Raw genomic sequence first — 23,788 nt, 5'->3', positions numbered from 1 at the left:
CATTCCTAGGTTAATAAACAACATTTGGACATGTTTTGAGGTTACATGTCAACATTGCTGAGCACACATGGATGTAGTACATCTGAAGGACACACTGGACCCCAGCCGCTCAGCTTTCTTTGACATTGTCACTGCAGTTTTACTTATTTACACTAATCAGTTGTAGCTGTTGTAACAATGTCAACACTTCAGGTTCAGGTCAATACTGGATAAGAGTGCAAAAAGTGCAAACAAAACACTGAAGTCAGAGTCTGAGTCATAGTTTGGGTGATGAGTTAAGTCCAGAAGGTTTGAAAAAATGTTTTTTTTTTTCTATACAACTTACAACTTTAAATAATGTTGTTTTCACCTTCAGTTCTATTACAGAGGTTTTGTCAACCTTTTTTTTGTCTATTTCCTTTAGTTATTGTTGAAGCATTTGTTGGCTAATTGTTAGATTTTTTGTTAGATCTTTACAGTTTTAGGCAAAGCAGAGGTACTACACCACTGGGTTGTTTTTAACTAACTGATTGATTGCGGGAAACATAGACTGGCCTCATATATCAACGTAGGGGCTGCTATTGTATTTTGCGTGGTGTGTTTGTGTGTGTGTGCTTTTGTACATTGTCTTTCTCTTATATTGTGATCAGTTGTAAAGGGACAACCTGTGCTGCAGTGTTTCAGTGTTGGTTATACTTGGAAAGACAATTATTTTTCCTGTAGCGTTGCTTGGTAACTACTGATGCAACTATTAATAAAAGCCCTTCACTGTACCATAATTACTCCTTAGTCAGCCTTCTGCCCACATCGACTGAAAACCTGACCTTTTTCACCACTTAGACGGAAAATGAAGAACATAATGATGAGAAGTAAGACGTCCTCAAGAAACTGAAGTATTTCTAAGCTCCTGACTGTATACAGTCTACATCATAGTTGTGCTGTTGGATCAGCCAGGACACAGTTTAGTGCCAAATCTTAACAGGACCTTTACGGTCCGGTCCATTTACCTGCTCTAAATCACACAGAAGTCTGTTTTATAAGGAGCGAAGTCTGTTCTGGTAGACTTTACTTGAATTGGTTCTGCATAAAGTCAGACTGTAAAAACACTTATGTGGACTATGTTAAAAAAATTGTCTAAAAACTGTCAAAGAACCAGATTCTGAGACGAAGTCCTCCGTTCCTTTGTTTCAAACCCTGATGCTCCTCATCCTGCTCCTCCTTGGAACATAAAGGGAAGTTGTACTGTAGGGGTCTGTTGCTGAACCCAATCTGTCAAGCAAACCAGAACATGACATTTCTGAAGTGGGGATGAAAACCACAGAAATGTGCCTCGGAGTTTGACTGCAGCTACTGTTGCTGATGCATTTTGTTTCATCACCCCAGCCTCAAAGTACAGCACAGCCAAATCTGAGGACATGTTTGTGGCAGCATCACAGTTGGAGTCGTGAGATCTATTTGTGATGAGCAGATAGGTGCGGCACGTGTGATATGCTAATGCCTTGTGCATCCTTTATTAGACTCCGCTGTTGCTGTGTGACTGGTTTTTATCAGAAAATTGGATGTTTGTGTGCCGGGAAGAGGAGAAGAAAAAAAAAAAAAAGATCATGTACAGGTTTGTATGTTCACGTGGACACACTGTGAAGACAGAAATAAAACTTCAACCAGATGGTGTGGAGTTGGTTCCTTTGGAGTAAATGCTGTAGCATCCCCTAGGCTGTATCACACTCTCTGCCGCTTCTTTTTAAGCCCTTCTCTAAAAATAAATAGCAAAGTTTGACTGAATGTGAAAAAAATAGGCAAACGAGTAAAGAGTTCAGCAAACTTGTGTTGTTCTTTGTCATTTAGCCACGTCTGACAGCAGTTTAATCAATTTGCCAAAAGGGTTTCAAGCAGGAATCCTATTACCCCAACAAAACACCATGAGTCCTCTGAAGGCAAACTGAAAGTTTATTGCGTGCTGCGAAGTGAAATTGATCTAACAAAGTTGGCTACGAACTTAGCTGTTCAGTGATGACATTTACTGAGTCGTGGGTCCGTCGCACGGTCAAATGAAATGTTCTGTTATTGTTGTTATTATTTCTGTTATATTTCTTCTCATGCTTTTGGTATTTGGCCTACAATGGTTCCGTGCTGTAAGGGCAGGACCCTTATATATTCATATAAAGTCTTAAACAAGTCCAAAATTATTTTCCTGTGGTTAAGTCAAAGTAACCTGCTTTATTCAGTTGTACTTGTTGAATCTGTTTTGTTTTTTTTTAAGATGGGAGATAAATGACTGTCGAATAATGTTGTTGCCAATTTTTTCCTGTTTGAAAGTAGGAACACTTTTTGGATTTGCATTTACATTATTGGCGTTCAGTAAACACACAGATTCTAACAACACGTGAATAACTTCATGTTATTGGTTTTGAAAAAGAATGTAAAAAAAACTGACACAAAGGCATAATTATTTTCCATTGAAGAGGACTTAATAGAAGTAATATATTTTAGGTACTGTAGTACTTAGTTTAAGGCTGACAGAAAAATATACCTCTTACAACTTTGTATTTAATAGAGATGACTTCAAGCTAACTTGCTATCAGCAAAACAATACACAAAGTACTGGGTTATAATCATGGAGCACTGACGAGGGTCGTCCTGTATTCATAATAGTTTGTAAAAAGATTTAGGACGTGACGCTAACACACCGACACGTGTGAAAAATGTCAGAATCTTCTTGTCAGTGACCTACAGTTATTGTTTCAAGGTCGTGACCAGAGATAGTCCCCCTCTCAGCAGCGCATGAGAACAGTATTTTCCTGTCAAGTGTGTGTGAAATGCTCTGTCTACTGACTTTGGTGCACTGGGTTATGTTCATTTAAACGTTTCATGGTTCTGTTTGCTATCCCCACTGTGTTCCCCCTCTTTTTATTTTCACTTTTATTGCAAGCGTTGTGAAAAAGCACATGTTTTTTTATCTGCCTGCGTTTTCTCAATCCAAACTGAATTATTCAGCCCTCGCATGCAGCCACTTTTTGACATTTAAGATTTATGGCCCGTATGGGTTTTTTGGGCAACGAATGCAGTTCGATATCCTCAGTCGGCATGACGATGAATCCAAATATCACTGTTTGCCCTAGCTGCTGCTCCACTATTGATTCGGTAGCACTGTAAACCTTGACTAATGTCTTCACCCAGCATGTTAGCAGGTAGCCATCCTCTGCAGCTCTAGACATGCACCATTGCTCTTTGTTGTGCGTAATTTCCGCACCACTTCAACCATCTGAGGACCTTTCTTTCTCATCACTTCTGGCCAGAGATCCAAGTAAAGGCTTTCTGCTTCCTCCTGCCTCCACTCCACAGCCTGTCAACTTAGATAAGACAAATTGCCGGTGTCTGTACTGCAGTCATGTCCTGCTGCCCCTCTCTCTTTTCCTCATTACCTGTGGATATGCCTTCCCTTCAATCTGCAGCTTGTTTCTGGACAGTGTAACACAAATGATCTGTAATGGACATACAGTAACCTAAGGTCAGAACCATAGTATCTCAGCATGTTTTCTGTACTGCTGGTATGTTGCTGCATTTAAAGGAGCATATATCCTGTGCATTAGCCGCTAACTCGGCAGATCAGTCAGTACGTACAGTACATGAAAAGTCTCGATCTGTAGCTGAACTCTGCTGTTTGATTTCACTGCTGCACTTGTTCAAGTTAACAAGCTCAGAATGGCAATGGATTTGCTCACAGATGTACATCAATTTCCTCTGCAGTACATGGTGAAAAGCCTCCCTTAGCATGTTAGTAAATGGCCTTCACTTATTGATGCATTGACTGTTGGCAAGTTAGTTTGCCATAGTTTGTGCAGATGTGTCATACTCTCTAAAATGGGCTTGGAAACTGGTCTGGGAATCAGATCTGTGATGATTGATGATGACTAAATAACCTGCATACCTCTATCAAAAGTTTTGTTTTTGTTTTTTCATCATTATCTTTATTTTTTTAAGATCTCACCCATTGTCTAGGAAGATGGTTACCACATTTTGGGGATCAAGTCCATGGCCCTTGACCACAAATAGGGGTAGACCTACTCTGGACTCAGTTTGCTGTCTGCTGTTAGATGTTACAACCACTGTTAACTTGCATCAGACTTTCAGCCAGAGTCATATCCACTCATGAAGAAGCTTATCTAAATCCACGATCCTTATCTCTCCTGGGAGTTTTTAATTGCAGGATTTTGTGTTCTTCATGGAGCCTTTGACACGTTAGGGAATTATCTTATTTAGTTTGACGATTATTCAGGCTAACAGTACATTTTAAATAATGTAATGATTGTAATGTTATAAATGCTGCTTTAATTGAGCTAGCATGATCACTGGTTTTCTCTAGTGTCATATAAAGTAATCAGGGCTTTGACTGTACTGCTGCATTTGTAGAACCACATTGAGAACCTGGTCTGATCGTTTATCCTCCGTCCTGGCCACTTAGCGAGAGTCTGGGTGGGAGCTTGGAGAATGACACAGTGCAGGGGAGAACAAAGGAGGACAGGGTGCAATTAAGACACTCTGGCGCCTCCCCTACCAATCACTGCACTCTCTCTGTGTCACCAAGGTGACATTGCTCAGGGCGCTCCAGTTCTTCTTCTTTTTTTTCAGGTGTTCAGCCTTGCATTTGTACCATTAATCATCTGCTGAGGCTGTGATGTCTGCATTAAAGTATTTTTTCCACTACATGACTCAAATTAGCCCTTTATCAAAAGAAATCATTACCTTCAGCCCAGATTCTCAGAGAGGAATCAATTGAAGCAGTGGTTGTCAATGATTGAATCTGCATATTTAGGTGACATGGCGGTGTCGCCTTGGATGTTCTTTAATGAGTTTTATACACAGGAGAAACATGTGTATTATACGTATTGTAGCAGACGCTGTTTTTATGTGTTTTAATTTGGAGTGACCAGGATAAGAAATAAGCCGTGGCTCAGACAACATGCCTGAATTTATCCTTGGAATTATGTTTAAAGAAGATTTAGGGAGCAAGTGGCTGGATTAATTACAAATATGTATCTATGGGAAGTGGAAATGCCATTCAACAACCACACTTTTTACAATTTGGTGCATGATGTTTAGAAGTGTTTACCTTCAAAATACCCAATAAACCAAAGTGTTGTTGATGTAATGATATAAAGTAAATTTAAAGATTATTTGGTAATGGTTTAGCAAAACAAGCTAAGGGCTGGACCGTCTTGAGCTTAACTTTTACATGTTGGCATAGCAGGAAGCAGGCAGGACCCAAATGCAGCACAAGGGAGACTCTCTGCAGGTGCAGCAGGTTTATTCACAAAAAGCAAAGACAACAAAAACTCACTTGTTCACAGGAACAAGCTAACAAACGGTGAGCTCAGTAATAACCATAGGTTGGCCAACAAATGCAGCAAAACTTAAAAGCTAAGTAGCAAAATACTCTTAATAATATTATTAGATAAAATTATACTTATACTATGCAAATACTATTACCGTTACTGCTAATATTACTACTGCTAATATTACTACTGCTACCATACCACTAGATAACTATAAGATAACACCTAAATAGCTAAAAAAAAAAAATAGCCAAAAATGATAAAAAAAAAGGTCCAGAGGTTGTCACAAATATAACTTTGAAAGTCCTTGATTTGACCTGGAAGAAAAGGTTTTAGACAAGACGTGGAAAGCCGTGGTTCGTTTTAAGATCTGTGCAGTGAAGAAGTAAATATGCCTGCTTAAAATAAAAGTCAATTTTGTTTTAGTGAAAGTTTTATTTTTCCATATTTTATGGGTTCCATTAAAAGGTGGGAGCAGAGAGAGGTGAAATTATAAATTATGTATCAATATCTGTAAAGCTGTTTTGGAGTGGACACTGTTGGAGGCTCCGTGTTTTTGGCCTCCGGGGGCCGAGGTGAAGAGTCTAAAAACCCAAATTCCCATCAGTGCAGCACTCCAGCTGAGACGTCAGCAGTCTGATGCCTGCTACCATCATCAGCAGTAATGTGTCAGGACCAAGTGTCCTTGAGGGAAGAGGAGCGAACGTTAATCCGCTGCCTCGCTCCACGGCTACAGACCTGAGGCACAGATTCTGCTTTAGAAAACATCCAAATGAGGGATTACAGTGTCCTGACTTAGTCCAGTCACATCACACAGGCTCACAGTGTTTATAGCATGACTTTGTGTTGTCTAACAGCTGATGGTAAGAGTTCATTTTGCTGTAAACTGAGAGAGCAGAGGAAAACCATAGCAGTTTATCAGTGAGCTCTACATTAGGGATTTCTAGGCAAAATGTGAAGAGTCTACAGTGATGTAACTCTATCCACGTCTAACATCAGGAATGACCCGAATCTGACCTTGGCTGGATCGTGGAATATGCAGATCATTTCAGAAGACTTTCTGTATAATACTAGCTAAATTGTGATAAAAAGAGTAAAAGATAGATAGATAGATAGATAGATAGATAGATAGATAGATAGATAGATAGATAGATAGATAGATAGATAGATGGATGGATGGATGGATGATAGATTAAATTGTTTGGCATGACCCTAATTATTTAACAGAAATGCAGCGTCTCTGTTGAGAACATAATGATAGTCCTACAGGACATACAGTTCTATTTGTTTACCTACGACTTATAGAGGGCCCAACGTGTGCAGTAAGGTATGAAGAGGGGAGGGTCGGGGGTTAGTGCAGAGAGAATGATGGTGTTTTGCCAAAGTGACCTTAGAAATCACAGGGGTTTTTTCCATTAGCTGAACTGCAGCCAAAACTGCTCCACGTCTGCACTGCTGCAGTTGATCCGTGTCCTACATACTGCATTAGTCTTTATATATAAGGAACCTCTCAGTCATTTGAATTCACACAGAGTGCTGACTGTATTTGTGGTTCTGCCACCCCAGTTTTGATAAGACTTTTAATCACAGTACGTTTCATTTGTTGGTGATACACATGCATCACCTTTCAATTAAAGCCCCAAGGTCGCACATTTGATGGCGTCACACATAAAGCTGTTCCGCCCACCCAAACCACCCACCCCCCATGTCCCCACCCACCTGGAACCTATTTGTCTTTGTTAGAGGCTGGTGTAATGTAACACCCTCAGACTCCAGCAAAGACGGATTGGTCAGATCGACCTGTCAGAAGTCTGCACCGCGGCTTGATTTGAATTTTGCCCTTCAATCAATTGAATCAATGAGAGGAACTAATCAGCTGAGGGGACAAGCAGCGTGGTGGCACGCTCGATTTCACATATGCCCGGAGTTATGGTGCCGGCAGCGTGGAGGAGGCGAGAAGGGAGGGGGCGGGGGGGCAGTAAAAACACTGTGGGAGAATGGCGTGATGTGGTCGTTCCGCAGTGTCATAGATCTGCTAATTAGGACAGAGGCTGTGTGAAGTCAAACAAGTGAATAATGAAGCGCTTCTAGCGAACACATCTTCACGTTTGATGTGTTTTTTTCCTCAGCTTTGAAGTGAACTCACCCGCCCCCCTACCCCGTCATTCACCCCAGAAAAAGCATCAGAGTTATGTGTGAGAAAAATATGAAGAGGCGAAATCCATTAGAGAAATGTTTTATCATGTCGGGCACGATGTGTCAAAATGCTTTGTCAATAAGATGTTAGACAATAAAATAAACATTAAGTCGCCTCAGAAAAATGCAGAAGTCTGTCAAAAATATAATAAAACCCCCAACATGTTGCAAAAATAGCAATAATAATTGCAGGTCCATTTATAGATAACCTAAAAACCAGGTAAGATTTATGCAGAGAATGCTAATAGAGACACAAACAACGCCAGTAATACAAAAACGCTACTGACAAAATAGACAGATAGATAGATAGGTAGGTAGATAGATAGATAGGTAGGTAGATAGATAGATAGGTAGGTAGGTAGCTTAAAAAAAGAATGTAAATCATTATAAAAACAGTTTTGTTTGTTTTTTTCAACCATGATGATATGACATACACAGAGACTTACACAACTTACAAAACAGAAATAATGGAAATCTATTAACATCATAGTGCAAAAAGTGCAAAGTGCTAGCCAGACTATTGATCGCAATATGTGAACCAAAGATTGATCTAAAGGTTGAAAGTAAAAAAAAAAAAAAATCAAATAGTTTGAATTCATATACAATCATGACATTTTAGTCCAGACATTGAGAATGTCTTAATGTCTTTTTCTTACAAAACAATATGAGTATTTTAATGTGTGCACCACCAATACTGTGTTACTGCCAAGACTTCTTTATGTTGGGTTTCGTTATAGAATCATTGAACTGGGAGTTCACTTGTATAGTGTAGGCAGCAGAGCTCTCTAGTGCAGTGTGTAGGTGTGAACCAAGAGAGTGACTGTATACATGGTATTCGCAATTATGACAGAATGAACAAAGTTTTCCAATAAACAATATCTGTTAACAATTGAATCCATGAACACAATTAAATACGATTGCTACAAAATCTGAAAAAAGACAGTAAAGATTACATTATATGAAAAAAATATTAAATTTTTTTCTAATAACTTTGTTCAACCAACTCTAGGTTAGTTCAGTAATACTTTCATGTGAGGTGAAAATCAAAGAAAATTTCAAATGCAATTAATGCAGTTAAGCAGAATAATTAATCTCCTGTAACAGGCACTACTCTGTGTTTGATGTTCTTTGGTCTTTGAAGAGAGAACTCACCTGGAATCAAACGCTGAGATACACACATCACATCGGAGAGACATGAACTCCACTTCATACACTGTATTTACCCCTTCAATGACCTGGGACAAATGAAAAAACAAGGAGGACTTTGTATGAAATATACTGTACTTCATCTTTGAGGGAGTATTCCAGGAATACACAGAGATAGTCCAATAATAACAAAGCTGATTGAATTATTAAGGCCTGACAGTTAAAATGATAGTGCTCCAGAACCATGCACTGGTTTGAATTATTCAAGTGTGACAGTTAAATTGATGGTCATCGCGTTCCCTACATTTCCCCCACTCCTCTCTACACTATTAGACTTTTTTTTTTAATTTGAAATTTTTTTTTTAGCAGTGTCCTGTTTTGATGATGTAAAAATCACTCTGGTGGAGACCAAAGTGTTAATTTGGGAGAATTTAAATTTGTATGGAACAAATACAACAGTAATATATATATGAAGAAGCAATTAAATATGTGTAAATGTGTGAATATGTAAAAGGAAAAAAAAATATTTGGAAAAAATAAAAAAAATTGTAGAATATATTATAGCCAAAATTTTGACTAAAACGTTTTTAAAAAATGTTTAAAATCTTGTAAATAACATACTGTAGTAGAACATCGTTTATAGTCAGCATATAAATAAAGCAACAATAACTACTGAATATTTGCATTAAGATATTAAAATCCAAAAGGACATTCAGTACATCAAAATATGTATTAAAAAAAGCACACAAATAGTTAAAAGTTAGCCAGAATATAGCAATAGAGTTGAATGTCCTTACACTGTCAACAGACAACACAGTATCAAAAGTATCTGTACATCAGAGGAAAATACAGCTCAGAAAAGAGTTCAAGCATTTATACAGTATGTTTACAAGCTTCAGTGCAGTGAAAACGTTTGGAAATAGTTCTCAAAGAAGCAGTTGAATTTTCTTCTTTTCTTCCATTCAAAATTCACAAACTGAGTGAATTTCTGGGCCTGTCAAAATATTTATCATGTCTTACATTTCTGACTATTTTTCATATCCTTTTTTTCTGCTGTGTCTGTGTTTAAGCATCTTAGGAGACTCACTGAACTTTTCAGTAAAGGATAAATAATGACTCCGTTACCTGTTGCCCTGCTTTTTCTACAGCTGTGTGTGTAACTGCTGCTTCTGTCTCCCAGGTATTCTGTACAAAGGCAGTGGGGAGAACCAGTTCATCTCACTGCAGCCTCCCGTCATCTCCACCGTCATGGGGAACGGCCGGCGCAGGAGCATCTCCTGTCCCAGCTGCAACGGACAAGCTTTGGGCAATAAGCTGCTGGCGCCCGTGGCCCTGGCCTGGGGCATCGACGGAAGTTTGTACGTGGGAGATTTTAACTACATCCGTCGTATCTTCCCGTCAGGAAACGTCACCAGTATAATGGAGCTCAGGTAAGTTCATCTACTTTTGTACATCTCACTAAGTCCCACCTTGGGAACTGCAGGCGCTGACTTGATGTGACTTGTCCAAATGGTCCTTTTTATTATGTTGTTTTTTCACTGCAGTGAAAGTGTAATGAAATTTATGCAAAACTAGGTCTTGGCCATCTTGCAGCAGAAACTGATTCTGATTGGTTAAGCCTCAGGATGTATGAATGGTATTATAATCAGTTACATAACACAGCTGACACTAGAGCTGCTAATGTCACAAAATAAGACTTAATGAAATGTTCATGCGAGCCTTAGCGTGCAGGTAGAAACAAACATTACAGGTGGGGTCATCTTCCCCACGTACACCTCTCCATTTTGCTCATGGAAATCTGACATCCTCTCCCATCCATCTCCATAATGAGGAAAGACATCCTGTCTTAGGCGTGTAATTGGGATGATTTACACCCCCGTGCCAACTTGGCTTCTGTCGGCTATGACTCGGAGTCGGCCAGTTGGCTCGTGTGGAAGCAGCAGGTGTTGATTAAACGTACGTTGGCCAGTCGTCCGACATGAGCTGAATAGATGAAAAAAACATATGAGGACAGAACAGGAAGTACGCAGGTCACAAGTGTTGGCAGGTACTGAGCTTGTTTATGAGGTCAGCGGTCAGAGAAAACTTTACTCATTAACCTTCCACGTGTTTTACTTAGGAACAAGAATGTGAGTTATCTGACCTTCAGCTCAAAAGCATAAATCTTACCTGAAATAATCCATAATTTTAAAAACAGGATTTTAAAAAAAGCTCCTACCATCAGTATTTATTACACTTTAGTGATTTAGTCTTTGTGAAGAGTTACTGTCCTCACCTTCCACTTTCAACTCCAGATCTTTCTACCATCTTCTATTATCTGTCCAGCCTAATCCATTACAGAGCATTTTGCATCCAAAAAGGTTTAATTTAGTCAAAGATTCGTATCCCATATTTTCTTGCTTTGACATTCCAAAAGATTTAAGTTTCTTAATTCTCAATCCAGGATGCAATTTTCTGTGATTGACAAATACCTCAGTGATTACCACCAGGATTCAAACTAGCAACCCTCTCATTATAAGCCCAGTCCTTAACCCAAGAGCCCCAGAATTTAGCGAGCTGTGAACACCTTGATCAAACAGAATGATCTAAAACAATATTATTAATGATAAATTTAAACATGTGAGTCAGTGGGCAGGAGCCAATCCCAGCTGATTATGGCAGACACACATCGTTGTCTAGAAATATTTGAGATTATCCCGAGTTTTATTGAATAAGACGTGAATGTGTTCAACTGAACTTGATGTCTCGTTGATCCTATCTGGGAATGTTGTATTGCTGTGTGGTTTGGGAGTATTTGCCCATCTTTCTGTGTTTGGAAAAACTACAATTAATTCCCCAAAAAGCCTGACGCCTTCAGGAAACACGTCTGCATGAACAATACCCTCAAGGATAAGTCACCATGTGGATGCACAAAAGTAAACGTCCTATTTAAAAGCTGACAGAGAAGCCACAAAGTGAATAGACATCCAAAGCAGCTTTGTTTCTCTTCACTGAAAAACAAACCATAAGTATATCAGGCTTTTACAGGCTAATACAATACAATAGTGGTTTTCGACCCCTGCTGTCCACTGCATGTACAGCACACTACAGCCACAGTGGAAAGTGGATCACTTGAAGTGTGAATAGGAAGCATGACTGCTGCTGCTGCTTAGGTGCATACACGCACAGCAGCACTTTCTGAGATAAATAATGATTTTAGAAAACGCTCTGCATCCCTGAGCTCCTATTTAACTTTGTTTACGGGCAACTGTAGCTACGACGACTTGTTGTGTCCACCAAATTAAATTCAGTTTGACACAAAAGACACAGTGAGGACATTTTTAATTCAAATTAAACGACAAATACGATAAAGCCAAGACTCTGCAGTAGAAAAGACGTCCGTTTCCTTGCAAAACAAGCTTTATTTTCATAGTTTGCTGATCATTTGTTTTCTGTCTGACCAGAAGGCGCTGCAACAGCTTTGGTTATTGTTATTCATGATATAAAGTAACTGTATTAGAGTTTAAATACTTTATATTGGACTCTCCAAACCTCTTTCAGCTGCTGTCAGGGCTGGGTTCACATTCTGAGGCCGATGCAACAATGGCGAAATCGATACTTCAGTATGAGCGGGTCAAATTGGAGAGAGCAGTGGTAATGCAGGATGAGGTTTTATGGAGATTGGAGTGGAATATTTTCCTCACTGTGGTTTGCAGTGCTCTGCCACAGTCCCAGCGCTCCACTTGCTGTGGATTGTCGCTGCAGTTCTCCAGAGACCGTGTGTTTACACTTCAGAGAGGGATACTTTGACTTTCTGAGTTTCAGTTCTTTTGCCTCACACTGTGGGGAACAACACAACAAGAGTTGCGATCAGAGAATTAAAACCTCCTTTCCGCTGTTCTAATTGTGTCAGTCTTTTTTTTTTCTTCTTTTTAAATAAGGTCTGTATTTCTTCTCTGATAATTTTTTTTAAGTAAAACAAGAAAATTGTGTTTCATTTATGTTTATGGGTTATTTTTGCTTTATTTTTTATCCAAAGTCTATGTTTCTTCAGGCTAACTTTAAGCTATTTTATGCATTTAAACAACGTGTTAAAATCCAACTGGCAAACTGCTAATATCAGTCATTTCTACAGGTTATTTTTAAAACATATATTGTATGCATATTTTACATATTTTATTTTTTGGCATACATAAAGCTCTTTGTGTTTGTTATTTTAGCTTTTTCCAGGCTCACCATTAGCAACCCTGTATCTACCTTTCATTTTTTCCCTTCATTAATCTGAATAGATTATTTCTGGTCTACTTGGGGATTGCTATTTTTGGCTCACTTCAGTGCTTTCTCAGTTTTGCCTGCCTAATATTAAACTATATTTTCTTTGAATTAACTGCATGACTTTCTGTCAGCAATATCCCATTTAGAATAAAAGGTAATAAAATAATCAACATCAATATTTAGATATTTCTCTTAACATCTTCTTTTGCTGTCAAATCCAATAGAAAATATTTATTAATTCATAAATTGTTATAGAAAATGTTTTCCTCTCATTTTTACTAACTTCATTCTCCTCTCTCCTCCTTCCTGCTGCCTCCTTTTCTCCTGTCATAGAAACAAAGACTTTAGACACAGGTAGGTGTGTTGTCTTTACTGCATGATTTCCTGCTGTTTATCATCATCACCACCGTCATCTGTTTTTTAAATACAAGACAAACTCTCTCTTTAGCACTCACCTTTAGCACCACTGATTATCACGTATAATTAAAGGCTGATTACAACTCGACAAAGAAGAGCAGAGAGTCATCTTTACTGTTGCATCTGGGCAAAGTCATTACCGACAGATGATGTTACAACGTGCACTTGAAAACAAAATCGGAATTACCATAAAACAAGATGTTAATGTACAGTAAATATACATAACTGGTGTATAATACAGTCTGCTACAACAGTGCTGCAATTAAAAGTGCCGTGGAGAAGCTTATAATTACATTTCCAGCAATGCTGTTTGGCAGATGCTCTCATCCGCAGGGGCTTTAACACAAACTGCTTTGTATTCATGATTACAGAAGCAGCGGCATCATATCAAGTGATGATGATGCAGATCGGCGGCAATTAGGGTTGTCCTGGTGATGAAGTTGACCGTAAGCGCCCCAAGGTGCAACACAGAATAAGATGGAATAACTTCATTAAGGTGACGCCGCTGGTGTGACGGTGGAGGAACGATGCAGTGGTACAGATACCGTTTATGCTGCATAGATTTAAAAATCAACCTCAATTCGCCCCATTTGTTTACTGAATACCACAGCACTAGCAGAGGCGGCTTTAGCGTTAGCTCCTCTGTGCCTTTTTTAACCATGGAAACCTTTCGTCTCCTGCTTCATTGAATTGTAGCTGCGGGTGGAGTACGGTTTTGATTAGTGTCTGTATCAGAGTATTTCCTTGTCGTCTCTCTCTCAGCCTAATTGACCCCCAGAGTAAATGAAGCTTCATCCACTTCACTGCAGTGAAGCTCAGTGTGATTTGTCATCAGTCACTAGAACAAACTTCAACTCTGATTTTCCTCTCTGCTGGTCAGATGATGCAGAAGAGGTGACCGTAACATCTCAGGCAGGGGGCAGGCTTTTTTCTTAGGTTCAAGGTTTGTTTGATCGCTCTATGACCCAGGCCTAGGAATCAAAAGACAACCAGGAATAACATGATGTGAGGAGTCCATGTCTTCTGGCTCAATTTGGGCCCTTATATATTATTATGTGTGCCAGTTTTGGATTATTTGCTTAGAAAAATCATTGTTTCAGGACTAGGACAAAATGCTGCCCTGTCTGTGCCCAAAATGCAACTGGGGTTGAGGCTCCTTTCATGCCTAATCCTTAACTAGAAACACTAATCTGTTACTAGTTAACCGTCTTTCTGATATTTTCAATTACCTATCCAGAAGAGGGTGCTATAGCAACAGAAGACAGTGACACCAGGATGTTTTTTGCTGTTAGGAAGCAGGTGAGGTGAGACAAATGTCATCTCAGCTCTTCAGTGATTTCCATTGAAATCCATTGAATGGACATAAAGCACAGATCTCTCCTTTACATAAAACAACGCGGGATTGACTTGAGTCAGTAGTTGAGTATTACGACTACTATGTATTGCAATTCTGATGATAACTTCAACCCTAATCTCAACTCAACGTTTTGTTCTTCTTCTTGCCCATCAACACTGACCACCGGGTGACCTGTTACATTGTGACATTTATTTTAATTAGTAATAAACTGTAAAGTATTTGACAGGAGATCCCTAAAAACTGTCATAAAACTAAGTCAAGTAACGCACCTGTCTTAACATCAGGAGTCTGATTTATTCCACTATGGTTTTATGAACGCATTTAATATTGCGCAGGTGTTTCATTTACGACGTCCACCCCTGCAGGTCAAATGTCAGAAAAAAGAGTTACTCACGCATTCAACTGAGGAGTACAACACACTTCTTTCTAAGAAACCTGTTTGCATTCACCTATTTTGAGGCATTTACTTTGACTCATAAAGGCTGTCAATTTTTTACGACTCCATCTTCATCATTTCACGAAGATGTTTCATTGCCACGTCTATTCTGCCATCACTTTTACCCGACTTCCAAAGCCAACCCAGTATCGACTGAAGGGAACTATTAAGCTGGAGAGCAGCAATGTTTATGACTGCACTGTAAAGCACGCCATTTTTCATATTAACAGCTTCTGTTTCCTTTTTTTCCTTTTTTTTTTTTATTTTATTTTTGAGGCGCACTAATGACACTCCGGCACCTGCTACGCATCAACTCTGACTTCACACAAAGGATAATTCAATAGTTTGTCACTTTTGATTCTGTTTTAAAAGCAATGCAATGGAAAATGATCATTTAATTCTTTTTTTTTTAATCTATCACATGTTTTGTAAAAACTTTTGACATTTAATAATTCTCAGATCCAAAATGCTGTGGATTCATTATGTGGAAGGCGGGGAGACAAATGCAAATGAACCGCAGCAGCAGATGCGGTGTCATTAGTTGTTGCACTTTGTTAACGTAGGCCAGTCATTTCTGCTGCTTCTCCACCACAGGGGGAGTGATAACAAATGAAATGATGTGACACACAAGTTGTCATTTCTGATCTGTAAAGGCTGGAGACACCGCCCCCTGCTGTAATGGTATCCTACTCAATTCTGTTTGACTCCCATCTTTTCAACCTTTCCGTGTCTCCTTCATTCCCACACCTCAAAGACTCTGCCATTTGTCTCCTGCTGTGAAAGTTTTACACAGAAGTTCTTCCAGCACACTAATAGCTAGGAGTTTGTTTTTTTATTTATTTTGGGGGTTTTTTAACATGGAGAAGTAATGTTTAAACTTAATTTCAAACATAATTTTCTTTCATTGTCATTGAGTTATTCAAAGTGGGTTTTTGGCCAAAATGTATCATTTTTCAAGTCCATTTTTTAGTCAACTCCCGACCAATTTTTACCTTTAGCGAGCTGCTTCATGGCCGAAGTTAACATTAACTCCCTTCACTTTGTGCTTGTTCGCAGCAGAGGTGAAAAGAAACAAGGAAGTTGGGGTCTTTATTATCAGCCACAATGAGCACAACAAAACACAAACAGTGTTTTAACAGCTCCTGTATAACCAACTCACCCTTTCACACAGTAGCCTACCAAAAAAGTAATTGATCGCTAGCGGTATGAACTTCGTGTAAAAATCCATAAAGTTTTGATATACCTCTGCCTGTTTTCCAAAACTTTTATTGGGTTATTGTGTGTGCTTTTTGTGTTGAATCAACTTGTTGCTGCTATTGCTTTACTGTCACTAACACTTAGCTGTGTTAACTGAGTGGGCGAATCTTCACCACCATTCAGTTTAATTTTAATTTCTGACACACCACCTCAGCGGCAGTTCTACTGACTTTGTCATGTCTTTGTGTTTTCTTTCCGGGCTGACAATTATTGTCATCAGACAAGTGTCACCGTTCTCACTTCATTATCCATGTAGCAGACAAGGACTAACGTGATAATAAGATTATTTTAAGCAGTGATTGGACTGAGAGGAAAAAAAAAGAAAAAGAAATGCTCCTCTTAAGCGGCCGTTTGCAGCATGTGTTTTATAAGATGACATCCTTAATGATGAGAAAATAACCTGATTGGAGTTCTGCGTTCAACACACCAGACTGTCTTTGAAAGAAATTAAGGCTAATGTGAGCTTGAAGAATGTTTTTCCAATTCCATTAAGTTTTAAAAGGTTACAAAGGAGCTTGTAATTAACCCTTAAACTACTTTCTACTCAGACAGGAATCTTTCTATCTGAGTCATTTTCTCCACTTTATATGAAATAAAATCAGGGCAAAATTCATTATGTGTGAGGTGATATTTAGATAAATCTGTTCAAAGACTCAAGTCATGAGTGCTTTAAAAAGGATCTTTTATTTCTACCAACAGTGGAATTATTGCCTAGATTACTTAAAGAGTAATTGAAGAACTTTATTTTTTGGGGCTGTGTTTAAGCTATTGGTGTTTAATCAGTTAGAAGATTGTTATGTGTTTTATTTGTCTTTTGGAAGGAATATGTCGTCCATTTTAAGCCTGCTAGAGGTTTTGGGCTTTCTGGATAAAGGTGTATTTACAACTACTTTAGCAACACTACTACTTTATTTATTAAACATTTGCTTTTTCATAGTTTTTTTTCCTTTGTGTATCCTCAATATATCTTTTGGAAAATGTAACCTTCTTCTGAAATTTCCATTTAGAGTATTCTAACTGTCAACTGTGGCATTGGTCGTAGTTAAAACTTAGTGAGTGATGAACCTACACCCTACTGTATTAACTGTGACGTTATCTTAAATGCAGCAACAACCCAGCTCATCGCTACTATCTGGCGACTAACCCAGTGTCAGGACAGCTGTACGTATCTGACACCAACTCCAGAAGGATCTACCGTCCAAAAATCCTGACGGGGACCAAGGACCTGCAGTCCAACGCAGAGGTGGTGGCAGGAACCGGTGAACACTGTCTGCCTTTTGATGAAAACCACTGTGGTGATGGAGGCAAAGCTCCGGAGGCCTCTCTGACTGGACCCAAAGGTACACTTTACTACTGATAAAGATGTTGAACTTAATGGAGAGGAGGAGGAGAACCAACTGCTGAGTTAGATTTATGTGTCCACTGGGCTCACTGCCAACCCTCAGCCTCTGGATTTTGGAGATTTTTTAATGAGTGAGTACAGATTTTAGCCTCGGGTTCCGGCCAAGAAAATTAAATTCAATGCAGTGCATTTTTTTCTGCTGCTCACGAACATTTTAACTTTTTTTTTCTCTGAGTGACATCATGTGATGGCAACTTTCTGCCCAGTGCGGTTGATGTCCTCTTCCTGTATTCTATATTTCCTTACTCTGACTGAAACCTCCTGAGGTCTAAATATCTCTCTATTTCTTTAGAGTACTGAAAAAAACCTTAACGTCGCTAACTTTTCTTTAGTATTTCTTTACTGAAAAAAACCTTAACGTCGCTAACCTTTGTTATACGGAATAACTGACCTTTTCTGCCTTTTCTGCAGTACAGACCAAACAAGTCCACAGTTGATTGGGCTTGTTTGTGTGGCGATAAACAATTCAACCTGGAGGTCTAATATAGGTGAAATAACAGTGGTTTTGATTAGTATTTTTAGAGTTCACTGAGATTTCCCCACAAAACTATTGAGAAAGAAATTGTCCAGCTTTTCTGGGAAGAAAACATCTGTTGTTGGTAGAGGCCTGACTAGTTTGAGATATAAAAAAAGGCAGCAGTAAATGGAACGACTTGATACAAAGTCTGTTAGAAATACATGGAAAAATACACAGTAGCAACACGAGCTACCGCAGCAGAAGCATCAGCTAAGAAGAAAACAGAGGTTTTGGGTGGTCTGATAAGTTTGCTTAGTGCTGACATCGGCATAAAAAGTTAGTCTTTTTACTAGATGATGTCCCTAATGATGTGGCAAATTAGTATGTGGTAGTAGTATATTTTTTTTTCATGAAAGAAAGACTTCTATTAAACACAGTTGTGGATGAATCAGAGTGTACAGTAACAGTCCATCACGTGTCCACTGCTGTGCTGCAAACCCTGTTGTCAACATTTAAATAGCACCTGGCCATTTGTGCTGTGATTGCCCACTTTCCCCCCAATTCTTCTGGTTGAAAAGGCTAAAGATGAATTGTTTAGTGCTTTGGTCGTCGCTCCGTGCTTGAATGCCAACCACAATCGTTCTTCTTCAGCTGGTTGATTTAGGCTGGAATGAGTGAAGGGAATTTGAGGGAGCATCTCTAATGATGGAGTGGGAGGAAGCCGAGACCAGGGAAGAAATGGCAGATGGCTTCTTCAATTTTTGTATTTTTTTTTTTTACCTCTCCTCTCTCCTCTTCTTCCTCTCAGACATTTGGTGAACTCTGCTCAAACGTGACACTCTTCATCTGTCTGAGAATCTCAGACTGTCAAACAGTCAGTTCCCAAGGTTTCACCGTAGGCTCCCCCGACTCGTCAATGTTTTAGCAGAAAGCAATCTTGCAGCGGAGCGAGCCACGGGTCAAACCAAACCACTCACCTTCTGCAGAGGCTTTTAAAGGCTTCATTGAAAATGAATCACACTCTGGAGATAAAACTCAAGTTACAGCTCAATCACAAGCATTTTAACCCTCCCACCTGAAAAGGGAAGCGCTTTATATAGCTGAGGGCTAAATTATTATGCCTCAAAGTAAATGTGATTTTTCTCCTATGACTTCTCCTAAACTTACATTACAACAAGACACATTATTTTTACTGCACACATCAACGTAATATTTCCAGTTCTGACTACGCTGTAGCAACTCCATGTTGGATTTTGGGGATGGTGTTATATGGGTTTAATACCTCTCCATTTTTTCAGATTTAGTTTAATCTTGGTTTGTGTTATTGCTGAAAAAATTCTTAAAAAATATTTACTATATTTTCAGCTTCCTAAGTAATGAAAAAAACAGGGCTGTATTGACATATACAGCCCTGTTTACGTAAATACTTAATAAAATCAATACATTATTAAGCACTAATAATTTAGCCCTTAACAGTAAACACTTTGCATATTTGTGATTTTTTTTGCGTTTTTTTTCAGTCTGAAATAAACCCCTCCTAAAAAAATGTAATGTGTTAAAACTGTGAGCAGCTCCACATTGTGTCGCGGCAGGGTTGGCGTTCCGTATCAGACACTCACACTGACACTCAATCACCAAGACAATTTAGTCCACACTTGTCGCCATGGCAACCATCTCTCACCCCCTTTCATCTAAAATTGGCCGAAGCTGTCGTTTCCGCTCGCCGGCTCAATCATTTCACAAATGGTGTGCAGATTGTTGTTGATTGGTCATGTCAAAAAGTCCCCCAAACACAGCAACTCCTGAACATCCCTCTCCAAAACCTAACAAAGCCCTTTTTTAGTATAAATATATATTAAAAGAAAGATTTAAGAGTGAAAGGCAGCGGGGTCAGTGTATATACAGATCAGAACATATGAATACAGCCTTTCCCACTTCACTCTGAGAAATAATTTAACAGCAGAAAAGCAGGGCGTGAATTATTGATAGGTGTGCTTTTTTGCCGTGACCTGAATAACGTGGAGGCAAGCTCGACACATGTACACGGTCGTGTTCCGTCCACTGAGTCATGAAAACCGAGAAGCTGCATATCTCACCTCCTCGGCCTTTTATCACTTTCTTCAGCTCAATTTTTTTCAATGTCCTCCTTTTTTCACACGTCCTCCGTCTACTGTGCTGTCAACAGGCAGAGCTGTGGATGAGATCAGTCAGATTTAGGTCAGCGACCACAGACATTATCTTTCAAGAAATTTTTTTTTACTTATTCAGGAGCAAACTTTTCTTTTTTCACTGTTTTTTAAACTTTATTTAACTGGTTTCTAGTTATTTGTTACAGTATCTAGTTTTTGTGTAAAATATAGATTGTTTTAGGTTCTTACCACCACTAGTACAGTGTTCTCAAAAGTACTGTATTCAAAATATCTTTCTTCACATAAAAGCACTGGGTGGATTGCCCTAAAGCAATTCAATTTCCTAAGAGAAATAGTTTCATGTCATGGTAATCTGTCTTGTATTTTCAGACACTTTGTTAACTCCAACCTACTTCCACATGACACTGAGTTATCGTTTAGATATTTTTAAGAAACCCCGTCCACAGAAAAGGTGTTTCACCTCCTGAACTATCTATTTCATTCAACCAGTTAGCCAGTTCTCTCTCACTTTTTTCCCCCCAATATTTCTCTGTTAAGGGGAGCAAAGAATTTGGTCCTGTCACCATTTATAGTGAATTCAACTCAATTCAACTTCAATTGAATTGCGCTTCAATTCAAATTCATCTAATTTTAATAGTATTTTTTCTCTTATTTTAGATGATCTCTCTATTATTGCCACCATTTAACTTAACTTAACTTAATTTTATTCAGAAGTATTATTCTCAATTACCCAGCATTTTTCTGAGCTTGCAGCTTTACACGTTACTTTACAATGCATTTTAGTCATTAAATACCTGTGTTGAAATGGAGTGCATTTCTATGTCATGAGAAGTTGCCGTTATGTCCTCTTATGACTTTTTAATGTCCCTTCTTCCCTGCCGTCCCTCCTCACCCGCGCTGTCAACAGGCATTGCCGTGGACAAGAATGGCCTGATCTATTTTGTGGATGGCACCACCATCAGAAAAGTGGACCAGAACGGGATCATCTCCACTTTCCTGGGGTCCAACGACCTGACATCGGCTCGACCTCTGACCTGTGACAATAGCATGGACATCAATCAGGTGAGTGCGGCTCAGCTCCAGTGCCATGCTGAGGTTAACCCTGACACACACCATGTCGCCAGAGTCTGCTGGCCCTTTAACCTGCTCCGTGTTTGTTCACGTATGAATGCTGATGGATATGCAGTGGAACATGACTGCATACATGTTTCATATTCAGTATGTGACAAATGGTCCTCACACAGCCCAGAACTACAGGTCAGTGGATCTGTCAGTTTTTCATGACTAATTTGTGAATCTGTGCAGCTAGAGCCACCATATGATGCTGGTCTTGAATAATACCTGCTGTTGTTGAATTTTTTTAGAAATTCATATATTGTCATATTCATTTGGCAAGAATACAGCTTCATTAGGGCTAATGCTACAGCAATGCTACAGAAACTTTAAATGATTGTTTTGTATTGTCTGGGCCCAGGCTGAAATCATCTTAGATCTTAGAGCCCCTTGTACCCTGAATCCTTTTTTATTATTTATGAGGGCCTAGTTCTGGGCTGCCCTCTACCCTGGGCCCAGGACAGCAGGCCTTTTTGTCTCCCCCTATTGGCAGCCACGAATTTGGACACATTTGGATGCGTTTTTACATAATAATTTTAAATTATCTTTAGGCTTAGTTTTTTTTTTTTTTTTTTTTGTTCTCCAAGCAAGATTGATACTTATTTTGACATTTCTCACTTTTGTTCAACAATCATCTTTTTTTTAAGTACAATCACTTACACAAGGGTTCTCAATCTCAAATAATATCACTGTTGGCCCCTGGCATCTCTTTGAAGGGCCAAATACTAACAGCAAGGGGTTAGATGACATTATACTGACATCTAGTTGTGGGCGGCATGTGGGTGGTCCTGGCGTTTAAGACACATGACTTACATTATCATATAACTATGACTCAAACTTTAAAATCTAATATTCACTGTCCTTTTTTGTGGTTCATTTTTTTTAGTTTAATTCCTGTGTTTTTAAAGGTTTAGATCTGAACTTAGTGAGTCAAACCTGAGAACATAGATGGTTTTAAACTGACAAAATGAATCCATAGAATAATAAAAGACATCAATATTCTCAGAGTTACACCTTCTAACTCTACAGTGCTGTGTTGTGCATTTTCATTCTGCTCTTCATTCAGCTCTAAACCAGATTCAAAGAATTTCCCTCAGAAACTACAGGCGGAAAAGATGTGCTAAGAGGAGTGTGATGTGATTTGGGCGGGAAGTGGAGACGTCAAGTGTTTATTGAAAAGCTGTTTTCAGGTTACGGCAGATGATGAGGGAAATGTAATTATTCAGTTCTGATGTGACTGCAGCTGAATTCTTGTGTTTAGCCTTTCAGCACAAGTTGTCAGAATTGAGGACACTTAGAGCACACATGATAATGAAGCAGCACTCTGTGTCTCCACTGCTGCTTCATATAAAAACAATCATTCTGCAGAACCTCATGACAACAGGCTTTGTGCAGAAAAAATTACCATTTTTTAACAAGGCCAGTACAAAACTAGAGCTGCCTGCAGGCAACCAGGCCCTCCTTAACTAGGTTAGTAAATATATTATGTACAAATTCAATGCATTTGTACCTAACAAAAAATTGCCTTTGTTGTGCATACTTTTGTTTTTCCTCCATTTAAACCAAAATCATTTATGTTTTGCACAGGCTTTATTTTAAATCACTGCTGCTAACCAAATAACCTGAAGTTAAAATGTAGCTAAAGTTGACTAAGGCACAATTTAACAACAGAAATAATTTATAGTGTCAACACAGCTATAGACCACAACAGACAGCTATAAAACTGTTGAAAATAGAGAATAGTTGAAATTGGAATAGCTAAAACAAAAATAAATGTATAATATATGTAAACAATAAAAACCTTCAAACAACTACAAGTTAACAGAAAATAAATTAAAATTGCAGACATTGTTAAATATTAGTCAGAATTGCAACGATATTAGCTAAGAAAACATATATACGTATAAAGGATAAGTAATGTTTTAGTTGTCAAAAAAGTTTCAAAGGAAAGTATCAAAGCTGCATCAATTCTATCTGTTAAAAAGGCTAAATTAATAAATTAAAGAAAATACAAAATAGCTTAAACTAGGGTAAATGAAGAATCCATTAATGGCTCCCAGACCTGACTTTGGATACACCTGATCTATAGTAATTTCAAATAATAAAGTAAATCAGCAGTGTCTTAAATTCCATTACAGTGACTTTTATTTTATTGCAGCAGTGTGGATGTCTGTGCCCGATGGTTTTATGTCCCATTATTTTAGAAAGTTTCCAAAAAATGGAGAATTTCCATAAGAGGGAAAAGAAGGGAACAGAGAAGAGATTGATGCAATGTGAAGGTGGAAGAATAG

General features: G+C 38.7%; 1 protein-coding gene across 1 annotated transcript in view; it reads left to right on the top strand.

Annotated features, from left to right (window-relative positions):
* Positions 1 to 23,788, top strand: part of LOC103390675 (teneurin-3-like) — a 210,477-nt gene that overhangs the window by 170,441 nt on the left and 16,248 nt on the right. Inside the window, 3 exon segments of the mRNA XM_008326610.3 lie at positions 9,835 to 10,084; positions 17,483 to 17,715; positions 21,292 to 21,446. Coding sequence (XP_008324832.2) covers positions 9,835 to 10,084; positions 17,483 to 17,715; positions 21,292 to 21,446 — 638 coding nt within the window.

Source organism: Cynoglossus semilaevis, chromosome 15, assembly GCF_000523025.1.
Source record: "Cynoglossus semilaevis isolate Cse_v1.0 chromosome 15, Cse_v1.0, whole genome shotgun sequence".
Lineage (NCBI taxonomy): Eukaryota > Metazoa > Chordata > Actinopteri > Pleuronectiformes > Cynoglossidae > Cynoglossus > Cynoglossus semilaevis.
Note: the sequence above shows the minus strand (reverse complement) of the source record. Positions and strands in the feature narration are given on the sequence as shown.